General features: G+C 37.7%; 1 protein-coding gene across 1 annotated transcript in view; it reads right to left on the bottom strand.

Moving 5' to 3' along the window:
• The window catches only part of NKAIN2 (sodium/potassium transporting ATPase interacting 2), a 984828-nt gene that overhangs the window by 160860 nt on the left and 808092 nt on the right, over nucleotides 1-15876 (bottom strand). The window contains exon 4 of the mRNA XM_034990494.1: nucleotides 7094-7294. Coding sequence (XP_034846385.1) covers nucleotides 7094-7294 — 201 coding nt within the window. The remainder of the gene's footprint in view (nucleotides 1-7093; nucleotides 7295-15876) is intronic.

Below are 15876 nucleotides of genomic sequence, written 5' to 3'. Positions count from 1 at the left end.
ATCCAATAAAATTTGAATACCACTGTGATTTGAAATTCACCTTCTTTCATTTAAAAACATGCATCCCTAAATGTGAGACGGGAATCCATCAAAATCCTAGAGGAGAACATAGGCAGTAACCTTTTTGACATTGGCCACAGTGACCTCTTTCAAGACATGTCTATTAAGGCAAGGGAAACAAAAGCAAAAATGAACTTTTGGGACTTCGTCAAGATAAAAAGCTTTTGCACAGCAAAGGAAACAGTCAACAAAACTAAAAGGCAACCCACAGAATGGGAGAAGATATTTGCAAATGACATTACAGATAAAGGGCTGGTATCCAAGATCTATAAAGAACCTGTCAAACTCAACACCCAAAAACCAAATAATCCAGTCAAGAAACGGGCAGAAGACATGAACAGACACTTCTCCAAAGAAGATATACAAATGGCTAATAGTCAAATGAAAAAAATGTTCATCATCATTAGCCATCAGGGAAATCCAAATCAAAATCACAATGAGATACCACCTTATACCAGTTAGAATGGCAAGGAAGGCAGGCAGGAAACAAGTGTTGGCGAGGATGTGGAGAAAGGGAAACCCTCTTACACTGTTGGTGGGAATGCAAGCTGGTACAAACACTTTGGAAAATAGTATGGAGGTTCCTCAAGATGTTAAAAATAGAGCTACCCTATGATCCAGCAATTGCATTACTAGGTATTTACCCCAAAGATACAGATGTAGTGAAAAGAAGGGGCACATGCACTCCAATATTCATAGCAGCAATGTCCACAACAGCCAAACTGTGGAAGGAGCCGAGATGTCCTTCAACAATCACATGTTTAAGAAGATGTGGTTCATATACACAATGGAATATTACTTAGCCATCAGAAAGGATGAATACCCACCAGTTGCATTAACATGGATGGAACTGGAGGGGATTATGCTAAGTGAAATAAGTCAAGCAGAGAGAGACAATTATCATATGGTTTCATTCATATGTGGAACATAAGAAATAGCACAGAAGACCACAGGGGAAGGGAGGGAAAACTGAATGGGAAGAAATCAGAGAGGAAGACAAACCATGAGAGACTCTGGACTCCGGGAACCAAACTGAGGGTTACAAAAGGGGAGGTGGTGGAGGGATGGGGTAACCGGGTGATGGGTATTAAGGAGGGCACATGTGGTGATGAGCACTGGGTGTTATATGCAACTAATGAATTGTTAAACACTACATCAAAAACTAATGATGTACTATGCTGGTTAATTGAACATAATAAAATAAAATAAATTAAAATAAATATGTTGCAAAAATAAATAAATAAAATAAAAAACATTCATCCCTTCAAAATGAAGCAAGTTCACAACTCAGATTTACTATTTATCACTTTAATAGCAATGTTGTAAGCTACATTAAAATCAGGACCCAAATCTTTGACCACCAAATCTTTGTTTTTGAATATGTCTTTCCAGATTAAAGAAAGCATCAAAGTGCAGTGTGAGCAATAAGGCAACTCATTTTCATCCGTGCACCATGCACGCCACCAACATCCAAAGAAATATTCCTATGCCATTCCCAGTGCAATCCGAGATTAACTTGGATAAAGGCTTTTGAAGTCTTGAAAATTTCTCACCAATGGTATTCCTAGGCAAGTCTTAACAAGCCAAATAGCAAATATATATCATTAACTGGGAATAATTGGAAACATCTGTGGCTCCATCCACATGAAGGCACGTTTTAACTTCAAAAAATTTTTTTACCACCATCTGTTAAACAATGATTTCCATTATTTTTTTTTAAAGATTTTATTTATTTATTTGAGACAGAGAGAATGAGAGAGAGAGAGCACATGAGAGGGGTGAGGGTCAGAGGGAGAAGCAGGCTCCCTGCCGAGCAGGGAACCCCACACGGGACTCGATCCCGGGACTCCAGGATCATGACCTGAGCCGAAAGCAGTCGCTCAACCAACTGAGCCACCCAGGCGCCCGATTTCCATTATTTTATGCACTCTAAAACATACAAAGTTTTCTGGATAGGGAATAGATATGACTGAAGGATGAACTTGACAGTGATCCTGTTTTTAGCTATGAACAGTGCACCAGGTATTAAGGCCTTTTCTAAAGTCATTTATGATGTTCCTGCTAATTTGTATATGTTTTCTAAGCCAATTTTAATAGTTGCAGAAAATAGTAAGCTTATTAACGTTTTTACCAGTATCCTCTGCTGGTATCCTAAAAATATTAATCATCGATCTGCTGTGAACTCAGAAGTGTGTTGGAAGTAAAGGAAATAAAGGAAAACAAACCCAGCGATTTTGGTTGGAGAGGCTTAGCTTAAATTTAGAGATATTAGTCCTCTGGAGGTAACCAGAAAAAAGAGGGATTACGTACTTGTTTGTTTGTTTTTTCCAATGTATTATTTGAAACTGTAACATATATTTTAAAATATAAAGTTACTTCAGTACTGCTATAAATACTTTTCCTTAAAGCTTATTTATTTACATTTATTTAGATTTCCTTAAAGCTTATTTATTTACATTTCCTCGTAAAACACCCTCCACGTTCCATCCTATTGGTCACAGGAAGTGAGGTATTATGTGTGTCTAAAAACTATGAGGCACACACACCTCCATTCCCCTCACCCATGGCAGACATGGCTAATCAATCATGGCATTCTTTGCCACTGAGGAACTCTGAATTTGGGGGTTTCAGGAATCCATTTCCCACCAGCTGCTGCTGGCATGCAGGCTGCAGCCTATTTCCTATCCTTGGTACCAGAGGAAAACTTCGGTCAGCATGTCCATCCTCCCTATTTACTAGCTAAGACATCTTGGGAAAGGCTTTTAACCCATTTTGCAGCCCTCACAGGACTGTTACACAAACCAAAAGATTTAATTCCTGTGAACACATTTTTGTAAACCAGGCAGTTGCAATCACATGTTTGAAGAAATTGGCTTAATTCTTTTGTAATGCGAACAATACCATCTCTGTAGTTGATCTCCTCCCTGGCTTTTCCCATACATATTTATTTGATCATTTTGAAAGTGTGGGTTTTTTGTTTTGTTTTGTTTTGTTTTGTTTTGTTGTTTGTTGGTTGGTTTTATTAAAGCTGTGCACACCTGTATTCCTTTTGAATGCGATATCTGATACTAACTAGAAGAAAATGCTGCTGAAGGAGGAGAAGGCTAGGAGTCTCACACCTCGCTCATCATCACGGTGTTCTGGCTGTCCTCTCTGCTCAGCTGGAGGCTGTGTGATTAATAGCCCTTCTTCCCAATTATGTGGATATTATACTCGTCTTCCTTTGGCTGTAGATGGAAGATATCTTATGTATGTGTGATGCAGATGTGGGCTTTGTGAATGCTAATTTCCAAATCAGCTAGGAGTTGATTGGCAGAAAACCGAACAACAGGGCGACAGGATTGCCAGGGGTCAGGAATCTGTGAAAGAAAAGCTGAATGAAGTTGGAGGAAATGAGCTAGAAAGATCTGGAGTGAATCAAAGCAGTAGCTGGGCAAGCAGCTCCTTGGGAAAGCAGATCCAAGCGAGATACCCTGGAAGAGAGAGCAGCTTCAAAGACGTGTGGAAGCAAGGAGAAGCAGGAGTTCAGCTGACTGCACAGAAAACGAGGTGGAGCTAAGAAGACAACACTAAGCCAGAAATTGCCCAAACAGTACTCTCTGTCTACCATGTCCCCAAAATGTACCTATTTGCACCTGGTTTGTATCCTGAGGAACCTTGCCCTATTTTTGATTGTGACATCGTCAAAGTCAGGGATTCTGTCATTTGTTTTTCAGATGCCAGCAGGGGACAAGCCCTCAGGAAGAGTTCACTGGACCCGACTGAATTGAATGTTGGATTGTCTGGGGGGGGGGGTGTTGGGTAACATGAAAAGGGGAGGAGCAGAGATTCAAGACACCATTTCATCTCTTAATCATGACAACAGAAGTGATCAGAATGACTATAGGAAAATCTAGTTGGAAGGCTTCCAATTAGTAGGCAGAGTAAATTGTTCACAAAAAGTCCCATTTTGGTTTCCATTCTAAAACTCTACTTAAGATATTCTAGTTTTTCTGCACAGCAGATGCTTTCAGCCTTGAGGCTGGCTAGACAACAGCAAGCCCAAAGACAGAAAGGGTTTTGAAAATTCTCCAAGTAACTGGCTTGGGTACACTGTTGCTAACTGACTCTCAGGTGATCCACAGTCAGCACTGCCAAAGAAAAATGCCTCCTGGGCGGAAGAACAGGTGGAAAGGGGAGAAGTAAAGAGACCATATCCTGTGATGGTTTGCTCAAACTATTTCTCTACTCAAATAGGGGCAATGTAGACAGCAGTGAGAGCCAGGAGCTTGAATTATCAGTCACATCTGTTCTTAGGGACCCTCCTTCCCTCTTCCTTGCACTCTAGCCACTTCGCATTTACAGATGATTTTACTTTGGGCAGTATGTCAGCCTCATGGCCATTATGTATTTTTTTTTTTAAGCAAATACCTGTCTGCCAAAATTTTATGTGGGCATAATAAATCTATGAATATAGTTTATACATACACACATTAATTCAACTAACTCTCTAAAACAGTCATATATAACTATCCATGCACATAAACTATATCCTTACAGCATCCTTGACATACAAGTGGAAGTTTTCCAAAATGTGTGGGTCCAGTAAAAAAGGGACTTCCAATGAGGGGATGTTTTATATAAAACCCCTCTCTAACACATTATCTGTCCCCAAATGCCAGAAACGTTTTATTTTTCCTTTGTGAGAATGAATACTTAATCCAAATGGATTTTAAATAATAAAATGACTTTTTCCATCCCATCAAATCTAACTTATTTTTATTTCAAGATAATTAAAATGAACAGTTTTAGAGTTTAAGAGTATTGTAGAAGGGTGTATTTTTTTTTTAAGATTTTATTTATTTATTTGACAGAGACACAGAGAGAGAGGGAACAGAAGCAGGGGTAGCAGGAGAGGCGGAAGCAGGCTTCCTGCAGAGCAGGGAGCCCAATGAGGGGTTCAATCCCAGGACCTTGGGACCATGACCAGAGCCGAAGGCAGATGCTTAACGACTGAGCCCCCCAGGCGCCCCAGAAGGGTGTATTTGTTAAGAAATGTCTCAGGTTGCACATATTCAAGGGAGATCACTCAATGCTTTAGCCAAAACATAATTCAAATATTGTGGAAATAATTTATGCTGACCTCCCAAAATTTACATTCTCCCTTCTTCTTGGCCATTTTGCGGTTGGGTGGGACTGTGTGACTAGTTCTAGACAATGAACTGTAAACAATGAGCTTCTCTTCCCAAGGAGAAGCATTTTTGTGCCAGTGTAGATACTCCATATCTGTGCTCTCTGGCATGGCAACCCGTGATGACTGAGATGGTGGCTTCTCCACCAACCTTGTTTTCTTAGTGACAGTGATTGACAGAACTTTCTACTGATCCATAAGAATAAACCTTTATGGTTTTTAGTCACAATGATTTGTTAATGTTTACTAGCACGGAACACTTAGCCTACTGTAATTTATGTGCGTGTATGTATATGTACATGTACATGTATATATACATTCTTCATTAAAAAATCTAGTCACTATTAGTTATATAATCTAATACATATACATTCATATGGTTTTATTAGTTCCAGAAGAATTTTATGTGAACTAATTGATGCCATTCTATCCAGAACGTGTTATGTCTTGTTATTTAAGAATTGTGAGTTAAGGGGCGCCTGGGTGGCTCAGTCGGTTAAGCGTCTGCCTTCGGCTCAGGTCATGATCCCAGGGTCCTGGGATCGAGCCCCGCATCAGGCTACCTGCTCAGCAGGATGCCTGCTTCTCCCTGTCCCACTCCCCCTGCTTGTGTTCCCTCTCTCGCTGTGTTTCTCTGTGTCAAATAAATAAATAAAATCTTAAAAAAAAAAAAAAAAGAATTGTGAGTTAACATCACTCCCAAAGTAATTAACTGAAGAAAGACTCAAAAAGCAGATTCCATTTGCATTATTTGTCATTAACAATCTTAATGCTATGCACAGTGGTTTCAGATCTACATGGAGTCTAAGAAAAATATATGTAGATCTGTACATATAGGATATGTAAGAAATAAATGGAGACATGTATAGTAAAGTTGCCTTTATAAGTCCTATAAAATTATGCATTTAGGCTTAGTAAAAGTCCTTCTTGAGAAAGGATGTGTTTATCTCTTTGTCATAGTGATACAACATAATATGTTTTTTAAAAAGATTTATTTATTAGAGAGAGAGAGAGTGCACGAGTCAGGGGAGGAGCAGAGGGAGAGGGAGAGAGAGAGAACCCCCAGCAGACTCCCTGCTTAGCAAGTAGCCTTACTCAGTGCTCGATCCCATGACCCCAAGATCATGACCTGAGCCAAAATCAAGAGTGGGATGCTCAACCAACTGAGCCACCCAGGCATGCCATAAAATAATATGTTCTATATAACAGACATATATTACAAATATGTTCTATAAATACTGGATACAAATACAAAGGAATCATTTATAACTCTTACTGCCCCCTGGTAGAGGGAGGGTTCTTTTTCAGTTTAATACTATGATAAATGGAGGCATGATAGTCCTAGAAGTAGAATTTATGAAAAGCTGAATTGTTTTGAAAAAGAGGAGAAATGATAGAAGGTGATGCATTGTACCTTGGGAAAATCTAGGAAGAAGAATATGAGCAGAGTAGGAGAATTCCCAGGGCTAGCAGCACAGACAGAAAGAAGCAATAGGGGGAAAATATCTGTTGAAATCTTATAAATTTAGGCATCATAGCATGTTAGTTGTGAAGACTCTCTGATCTTTTTGCGGGAGTCTTTGGAAAGGTCCTATTTACCAAAAGCCAAATGATCAAAATTTGACTGGTTGGATTTCTTACATAAAATGCTGAAGATACCAAAGCCTATTTACTGATTTGCTGACTGATGACATTTTACTTTGCCCTGGTTTAACCTAACAAATCCCTATAGAAAGAGGCATTAATTAGAAAAAAGCAAATAGCCACACTTTATCCACAGATTCCATTTGTGTGCACTGAATTTGCATGGAAATAAAACAATTCCAGAAGCACTAGAAGTAGTGGTTGGTGGTCAACACTTACTGCGAGGACAATCTGGAGGGAACTATGAGCCACTTCTATGTACTGGTACTCCAGAAAACACCCTGAGACCGTGATGTAGCGATGGTCTTCTGGGGCCCAGTCTGGTGCAGGTGTCACTGATGTCACCGTACATCCTGGTCCATTCTCCATCCACCAAGATCGGTGCATTGAAATATTAAAAGTCAGGATAAGGTCTGTTTCCTGCAAGAAGGCAATTTATAAGGATGAGAATTACTTTATAAATGTTAGTCAGCTTATTTGGGACTGCCTTGGAGTTTTCCAATTGGAAATGTGGGTTTCTTCCCCCCCTCCCCTCACCGTATTATGGACAGAAAGGAAGCATCCCAAGTAAAACTATTAGTTCCACTTGAAAGTTATGTACCTATAGATTCCATTTATGAGGTTGCCTGACTACAATAATATAAATAAAAATATTTATTAGTAAAATTATCAATGACTGGCATTAATTGTAGCACTGAAGAGTCCTTACTTGTGGGGACTTAAAATATTACAAAAGGGATGATTTAAACTATTTAATCATGTGAAGTTCATCTTATTTTAAATCAGCTACTTTTTCAACCTCAGGATATTTACCTTTTATGCATTTAAATATTAAAGTTGTATTTCAATTGGGCAAAATTTAACATAATGTGACTAAAGCTAAAATTTGTAAGATCTTTACTCAATAAAACATATTACTTGGTCATAATATTTGTTAGGAAATATTAGCAAAATCTTCCAGGGTGGAGATAATAAGTCAACAACTCTTTAGATGAAGTTCAGCATGTTAGGTAATGGGTAGCTATAAATGGAATAGAATGTAGATTTCTGCACTTAGAGAGCTTATAATCACATACACAAGCATGGAGCTATTAATAGCACAGAGACACATGTTTTCTTCCAGAAAGAGAATGATTAAAAGGAATACAGCAAACACATTCTGTTACACAGCCAGTCAAGAGAAGATGAATCCTAACAGAGAGGGTCAGTGGGAGAAAATGGAATTATTTCATTCTCAGTGGTAGTGCTACAAGATAATAAATACCAAATATCCTCACTCCCAAAACTAGGTGCTGGATTAACTAGGCAGATCCTGCATACAAAATATCTTAAAAGAGGTTTTGTGACCTTGAACACTCACTCACACCGAATGCCTGAAAGGATTCAGCTGAAGTGGCCAGGGGGTTTGGAGATTGGAAGGATGATTCCTCTGGTATGAGTACCTGATCTCCATGGAGGGAGGGAGTAAATTCTCTTTCTTTCCAGCCTATTGACAAAGGCTTCAAAGTATCTCTTGCAGCCTGGGAGATATAGCAGACTAGTTTCTGGCTCAGGCCCGATAAATCTTAAAAGCAAGCCTACGGGTAGAGCTACCTGCAAATGGCCAAACAAAAAGTGTCTACACTTTTTGATTACATTAATTGGTTTTTGAATGTTGAACCAGTCTTGTATATCTGACATAAATCCCTCTTGGTTGTGGTGTGTAATTCTTTTCGTACATTGTCGGATTCTTTTTGCTAATATTTTGTTGAGGATATTTGCATCTATATTTATAAGAGATATTGATCTGTAGTTTTCTTTTCCTGTAATGTCTGTGTCTGGTTTGGGTATTAGATTAATGCTTGCTTCATGGAATGATTTAGAAAGTTTTCCATCTGCTTCTATCTTCTGGAAGAGATTGTGGAAAGTTGGTATGATTTCTTAAATGTTTGGTAGATTTACCAGTGAACCCATTTTTTTTTTTTTAAAGATTTTATTTATTTATTTGACAGAGAAAGACACAGCGAGAGAGGGTACACAAGCAGGGGGAGTGGGAGAGGGAGAAGCAGACTCCCTGCCGAGCAGGCAGCCCGATGCGGGACTCGATCCAGGGACTCCAGGATCATGACCTGAGCCGAAGGCAGCCGCTTAACCAACTGAGCCACCCAGGCGCCCCACCAGTGAACCCATTTGGACCTGATATTTTCTGTTTTGGAAAGTTATTAATTATTGATTCAATTTCTTTAATAGATATAGGCCTATTAAAATTGTCTATTTCTTCTTGTGTGAGTTTTGGTAGATTGTGTCTTTGAAGGAATTTGTCTAGGTTAACTAGGTTATTAAATTTGTGGGCATAGAGCTGTTAATAATATTCCTCTATTACCCTTTCAGTATTCACGGGATCTGTAGTGATGCCCCATCTTCCATCTCTGATATTAGTAATTTGTGTCTTCTCTAATTTTTTTTAGCGTGGCTAAAGGCTTATCAATTTTATTGATCTTTTTAAAGAGCCAGGTTTTTTTTTTTTAAGATTTTATTTATTTGACAGAGAGAGATACAGCAAGAGAGGGAACACAAGCAGGGGGAGTGGGAGAGGGGGAAGCAGGCTTCCCACTGAGCAGGGAGCCTGATGCGGGGCTGGATCCCAGGACCCTGGGATCATGACCTGAGCCAAAGGCAGACGCTTAATGACTGAGCCACTCAGGCACCCCTAAAGAACCAGCTTTTGATTTAATTGATTTTTTCCATTGTTTTTGTGTTCTGAATTTTATTTCTGCTCTAATTTTTATTATTTCTTTTCTTTTGGTTTACTTTGGATTTAATTTGCCCTGCTTTTTCCAGTACCTTAAGATAGAAACTTGGTTATTGATTTTAGATCTTTCTTCTTTTTCTAATATAAGCATTCAAATCTATAAATTTCCTTCTAAACACCACTTTCACTGCACTGCATAGTTTGATATGCTGTATTTTCATTTAATTTATTAAAAATAAGTTTCAGCTTCTCTTGAGATTTCTTTTTTGATCCATGTGTTATTTAGAAATGTACCTTTAATTACCGAGTATTTGGGGATTTTCCAGTTATCTGTTATTGATTTCTTTACTTTTTTGTGGCATATTTTTCGCTATCTTTCTGTACTCTTTCTATCACTAATTCTTTTTAAACTGACCAACGGAACTGTAAAAACTCATTCAATATTAACTTCTACGTGGTCTAACACTTTAGAAACCAATCAGTTCCTTTTTTGTCTGTTTTTTCCTGGGGGCCTCTGAACTGGAATCCCACAGTCTTCTGCTCTCATCAGTCTCTATGCAACTGATGCATAAATTTGGACATGGGGCTTCACTTAATATCATCAGTTCTCTCTTATGTGGATCCCCAGTTTCCTGTATTTGACTAAGATGACCTTAACATTCCCCTCAGTTTGACTAAACAGGTTTCTTCCTGAGTACAGCCCTTGACCTCACTTTCCTTAGAGCATTTTCTTTAGAAAACTTGCAATTATAAATTCTTCCTTTGCTCCTTCAAGATGTAAATTTTCTAAAACTCAGGAATGTCTTTCTCCAAGGCCCTGGAAGCCATTTCTTTGAAATGTAATTGTCAAGAAAGATAGCATCATCATCTCTCAGTCTCTGTGGATGGGTAGAAGCCTAACCCTGAGAAGCAACAATTAACAAACACAGATGGCCTAATCACATTGACGAACCTCCCCCACAATGTCCTTGGGTACTTTTCAATTAGCTCAGCCCAGCATTTACAAATTCTCCCAACTTTTGTTTTAGTGGAATTGATTTTAAGTTCTCTCTCTTGTTGCAACAGTCATAAATAAAATATTTCTTACTGTTTAACTTGGGGTTGAGCTCAGTTCTATACTGACATCTCTCTTCCCTACTACAGCAGTTAAGAAAACCTGTCTTGCCATTTTTAACAATTGTCCAGCGAAATTTTTCTTAACAGCTCTCATGTCTCTTACTAGGTTTTCTCCCTTGTTTTGCAGAGTACAAAATTCACTAGTTTCCTAAGAATAGGTGAATGATGTTAAGCCTTATGTGTTTTCATTCAGCTTTTATATTAATTGATTGATATTTTGGCTGGATATATGCTTCTTGGTTGAAGATGATTTCCTCTCAGAGTGGGTGAATATTTCTCCATTATCTTCTGGTTTCTATTATAACAGTTAAGAAACTTGATACCACTTTGTTTCCTGCAATTTTTTATGTAACCTGTTTTCTTTTTTCTGTTCTCTTACATTATTTTGTTTTCAATAGTGAAATATTTCAAAAACATTGAAAACTGTAGAGGGTATTACAGCAATATCATTATACCCATCACTCAGCCTCATTAAATCTGATGCTATATTTGCTTTCTGTCATTCTTTTCATAAAATTTTATACATATAAATAATGCTGCCTCTGTATTCCTCCTAAATATTATTTCCCTCTCTCTTTCTCCATAGATAATTACTATCATGATTTTGGATTAATAGTCTCATGAAAGTTTTTTATAGTTTTACTAAATGTTTACATATTCATTAATAACATAAAATATTGTTTTTAGGTTTTAAAATGTGTATATTCACTCATGTGGAATCTAAAAAAACCAAAACAAATGAATAAACAAACAAAAACAAACAGCAGAATCAGACTTGTAAATACAGAGAACTGATGGTTGCCAGAGGGGAGGTGGATGGGTAGGATGGGCAAAATGGGTGAAGGGGAGTGGGAGATACAGGCTTCCAGTTGTGGAGTGAATAAGTCATGGGAGTAAAAGGCACAGTATAGGGCATATAGTTGGTGATCTTGCAATAGCATTGTATGGTGACAGATGGTAGCTACACTTGTGGTGAGCATAGCATAATGTGCAGAGATGTTGAATCACTATATCATACCCCTGAAACTAATGTAATGTTGTGTATCAACTATACTCAAATAATACATTTAAAATGAAAAAAAAAAAATGCGTAAAATGTGTGTACCCTCTAACTTATTTTGGTTCCATATGATATTTTTGAAGTTTATATAAGTAGAAAATCTTCTTGTAGCTTCAGGTTCTGAAGTTCTATAAGCAATACTTTGATGGCTTTTTTTTTTTCATTTAGTTTATAGAGCATTTGGAGGGCCTTTCAATCATGAGACTGTTCCTTCCATTCCAGAAAACATTCTTGCATTTTATCTTAAATTGTTACCTCCTCTCTACTTTTTCTGTTACTGTAGAAATTTCTCTTAGTCAGACATTTGACTTCCAGGATTGACCTCTCACATTCTTATTTTTCTTTCCCATTGTTCATATCTTACATTTCTCTTGACTCTCTTGGAGATTTTCTTTCCCAACTCCTCACAGTGTTATATTGAACTGTATATTTTATTTTTAATATTTTGAACTTTTAAGAGTTAATTATTCTTCTCTAATCACTGCCTTTGTATAGCTAATATTTTTTAATTGTTTCTGGGCTATAACTTTTCTTAGTTTTCTGAATTATTATTTTTTAAAAATTGTGTTTCCCACATTGGTTTTGTTTTATCTGAGTTAATTATTTTTACTAAACAAATAAGTAGATAAATAAGTAAATAATAATAAAATAATTATCAAGCCTCTACTATGTGTCATATGCAACATTCCTGCCTTTATGAGTGTTCATCATGCAGTAGCGAAAATGAACAACAAATACATAAATACATAAAAATATCAGTATAGAAATTAACATATGGAGAAAAATAAATTCAAGTAAAGAAACAGGATAACTGAGAATTGAGTCATGGGGGGAATGTGATGCTATTTAAATATAATGGTAAAAAAAAAAATCTCCTATTATTTTGTGTTAAAAGAGTCCTGAATGGGGCGCCTGGGTGGTTTAGTGGGTTAAGTGTCTGCCTTGGCTCAGGTCATGATCCCAGGGCTCCCTGCTCAGTGGGGAGTCTGCTTCTCCCTTTGTCCCTCTCCCCTCCCCCTGCTTGTGCTCTCTCTCAAATAAATAAATAAAATATTTAAAAAAGAGATAGAGTCCTGAATAAAGTATAGGAGTGAACAGAGCAAAGATGGGGAAGAGCATTCTCTTGCTCTTCAGGGCAAATCTTCAGGGCATTCCAATCAGCTGTTCCCCAATCAGCAGAGGGAACAGCTGATTGGAATGCCCTGAAGATTTTTTGTTACATTTAATTTTGTCTGACTTTCCTGTTGGGAGTCTTTCCTTAAAAGTCTGGAGATCCCTGGTTGTTCTTTCATATCCAAGAGGAGAAAGTAAAGCTTGAATGGCAGTTATTATGCATTAGTGAGGTAGTTAGCTAGTATCCTTCACATATGATGACTGGGCAGTGCCTTCCAAATGCTAGATCTGTATGGATCTGTAGGACTTTGTTCTGGGTCTTCTAGCCTACTAATGGCATAGGGTAGGCACCAGACCACAGAATGCTTGGGCTGAACTGGGAAGGAATTGCTGGTTTTGCTACATTGTATGCACTTTTTTTCCCCCAGTATGCAGCCTTTAAGTTAATCCTCATGTGTTCAGACATTTAGCCCATACTTGCCGTGTGAAATTTAGCCCATACTTGCCGTGTCTCAAGAGTCTCACTTGTCCAGAGGAGAAGCCTGGCTGTATAAATTAAAGGAAGAACCTGGGGCAGTCTAAATTCTCTTTGAACAGATTATTTAGTCCATTCTCGTTTTTGGTCCTGTGCCCACACACTCTGGCTACTTCTAAATCCTGACTTTTGAAGGGCTTTATAGGTCAAATCTGTCCATTGGAACTGTTCTTATTGGAACCCATAAACTTTAGGCTTTTCTACTCTGTTAAGTCACTTGCCAATCCTGCATCTACTTTCTATCTTCTGAAAACTGCTGATACTTCTTGTCCTTTTTCCTCCTCTCCTATTTTCTTTTACTGTTAGTTTATAATTTTTTTACTCTTTAATATTACTATAGAGGAGTTTAGGGATAAAAATGTAAGTAAGTGCATATCTTCAACCAGCAATCATTAACTGGCATTATCTTTTTTTTTTTTTTTTAAGATTTTATTTATTTTTTTGAGACAGAGAGAATGAGAGACAGAGAGCATGAGAGGGAGGAGGGTCAGAGGGAGAAGCAGATTCCCTGCCGAGCAGGGAGCCCGATGCGGGACTCGATCCCGGGACTCCAGGATCATGACCTGAGCCGAAGGCAGTCGCTTAACCGACTGAGCCACCCAGGCGCCCCTTAACTGGCATTATCTTATATTCTTATATTCTCATATATATATATATATATAATCTTATATTCTCATTTATCTTCCTGTAGACATTTAAACAAAGAACTTTGTTTTTGATGTGCATGTGTGTATTATTTTAACCACAAAATATAAATTTCTTGTTGTAAAACAGACAACAGAAAGGTCTTGAAGTTCCCTTTTAATGCAACAGAAATTTCTGTGTGATCTGCTCCATGCATAATCAATAGGTTATTTAATTTCCACATATTTTGTAAGTTTGAGCTCAAAATTATAAGAACTTTTGAGACAAAGAACAAGTCTTGATAGCACAAAATAAGAGAGAAAACTATACCAAATCTTGTGAATTCTGCATGGATTCATATTGAAAAAATCATCTCATAATTGTAAGATTTTAAAAGTTTTAAATCTAAAGAAAACTTTCATAATTATATGTTCAGATCAGTACTATAACAAAACCCCCCTTTGTATCAATGTATTTATTCACTTCTCTCAGTAAGTCTCCAAAAAGTTCAGATTGAAGGACCCCATTATCGGTCACGTCAATTTTCAAAATAACAGGGTCTGATGTGTTACATGAAAGCTGTTATTAGCCACTAAAAAGTTGTTTCTGACAGGGGCTATATGGATTCAGGTCACCACAAGAACCCTCATTGCTCAACAAATAATAAGCATTTGGTTAAAAAAAAAAAAAAAAGGTCGACAAGCAAATGAGAAAAAGATACTAGTAACATCTCGAAATTTCAATAAAAAGCTAAAATTTACTTTCACAATTTTATGGCATTTGAAGAAGAGCAAGGATGCATATATCTGTTCTAAGAGTAAGCAATGGAGAATCTATTGCAGAGATTAGAAGGTGAAGGGTGGGAGAGAAATTTTGAGTTGCAGTTTAAAAAATCTGAAATGTTTTCTTAGATTCTTGGAGTTTTCTGTGATTTCGTTCTTTTGGAATAATAATATTGAAAATGGATACTTTCTCATTTCTAGACTGCTTAGTCACTATCAGAAAGGCTAGAAACTGTACTTTATAATAAGGCAATTAGGTTACAATCAGCAGCATAGTTGCAAACACATAATAAATTATTCATATACTATATGTAAAGCCATAAAGATGTGAAGGGATGCAAGATGTGATCCCTAACATTATGGGGCTTATTGTCTCTTTTTGAGGACAAGGTATAAAGATGAAATGTGTAGCAGTACAAGGAAGCATTTGATAAGTACCTGAGGAGAGGTGTGGACAGTCTATGCACAGGACTTTGGAGGGTGTACTGCCTGTGTACTCTGGTGGGACAGCCTCCTGGAGATGGGAACTCTATCTGGGGCCTGAGAAAAGGCCAGGCTTACATAGGCTCACAGCCTGGGGGGGGAGACCATTTTAAGTGGAGGGCCTAAATAATCAAAATTGCAGAGCTATGAGTATTTGTATATTTAAGAACTTGTATATTTCAGTAGCCTTAATTTTATGAGGTGAGAGTGTTGTGAGAAGGTGCAGTATAAAATGGCTTTGGGAAGATCTTGATTTGGGGCTGGATTGAGCAGGGACTTAAATGCCAGAACAAACATCCCAGCTTATTGAAAGATTTTTGATCAACAACAGGATGTCAGCATTGTCAAGCATGAACCAAGAGGTGTTGCAATAAATGTTAGTCTGCTGCAGGATTGGGGTGGGGCAGTGCAGGAAACATGATGGAGACCAGTATGGGTACTGTTTTAAGCAATAGTCATTACGGAGGTAAGGAATGACTTACGCTATAAAATTCAAATGCTTGACCTTATTCACCCCAGACTATTGTCCTGAGTTCTACAAGGGTTGAGGGAGGCAGG

The sequence above is a fragment of the Mirounga leonina genome, unplaced genomic scaffold (genome assembly GCF_011800145.1).
Source record: "Mirounga leonina isolate KUSES-001 unplaced genomic scaffold, KU_Mleo_1.0 Mir_53, whole genome shotgun sequence".
Taxonomy (NCBI): Eukaryota; Metazoa; Chordata; class Mammalia; order Carnivora; family Phocidae; genus Mirounga; species Mirounga leonina.
This window is presented reverse-complemented; position numbering and strand designations above follow the sequence as displayed.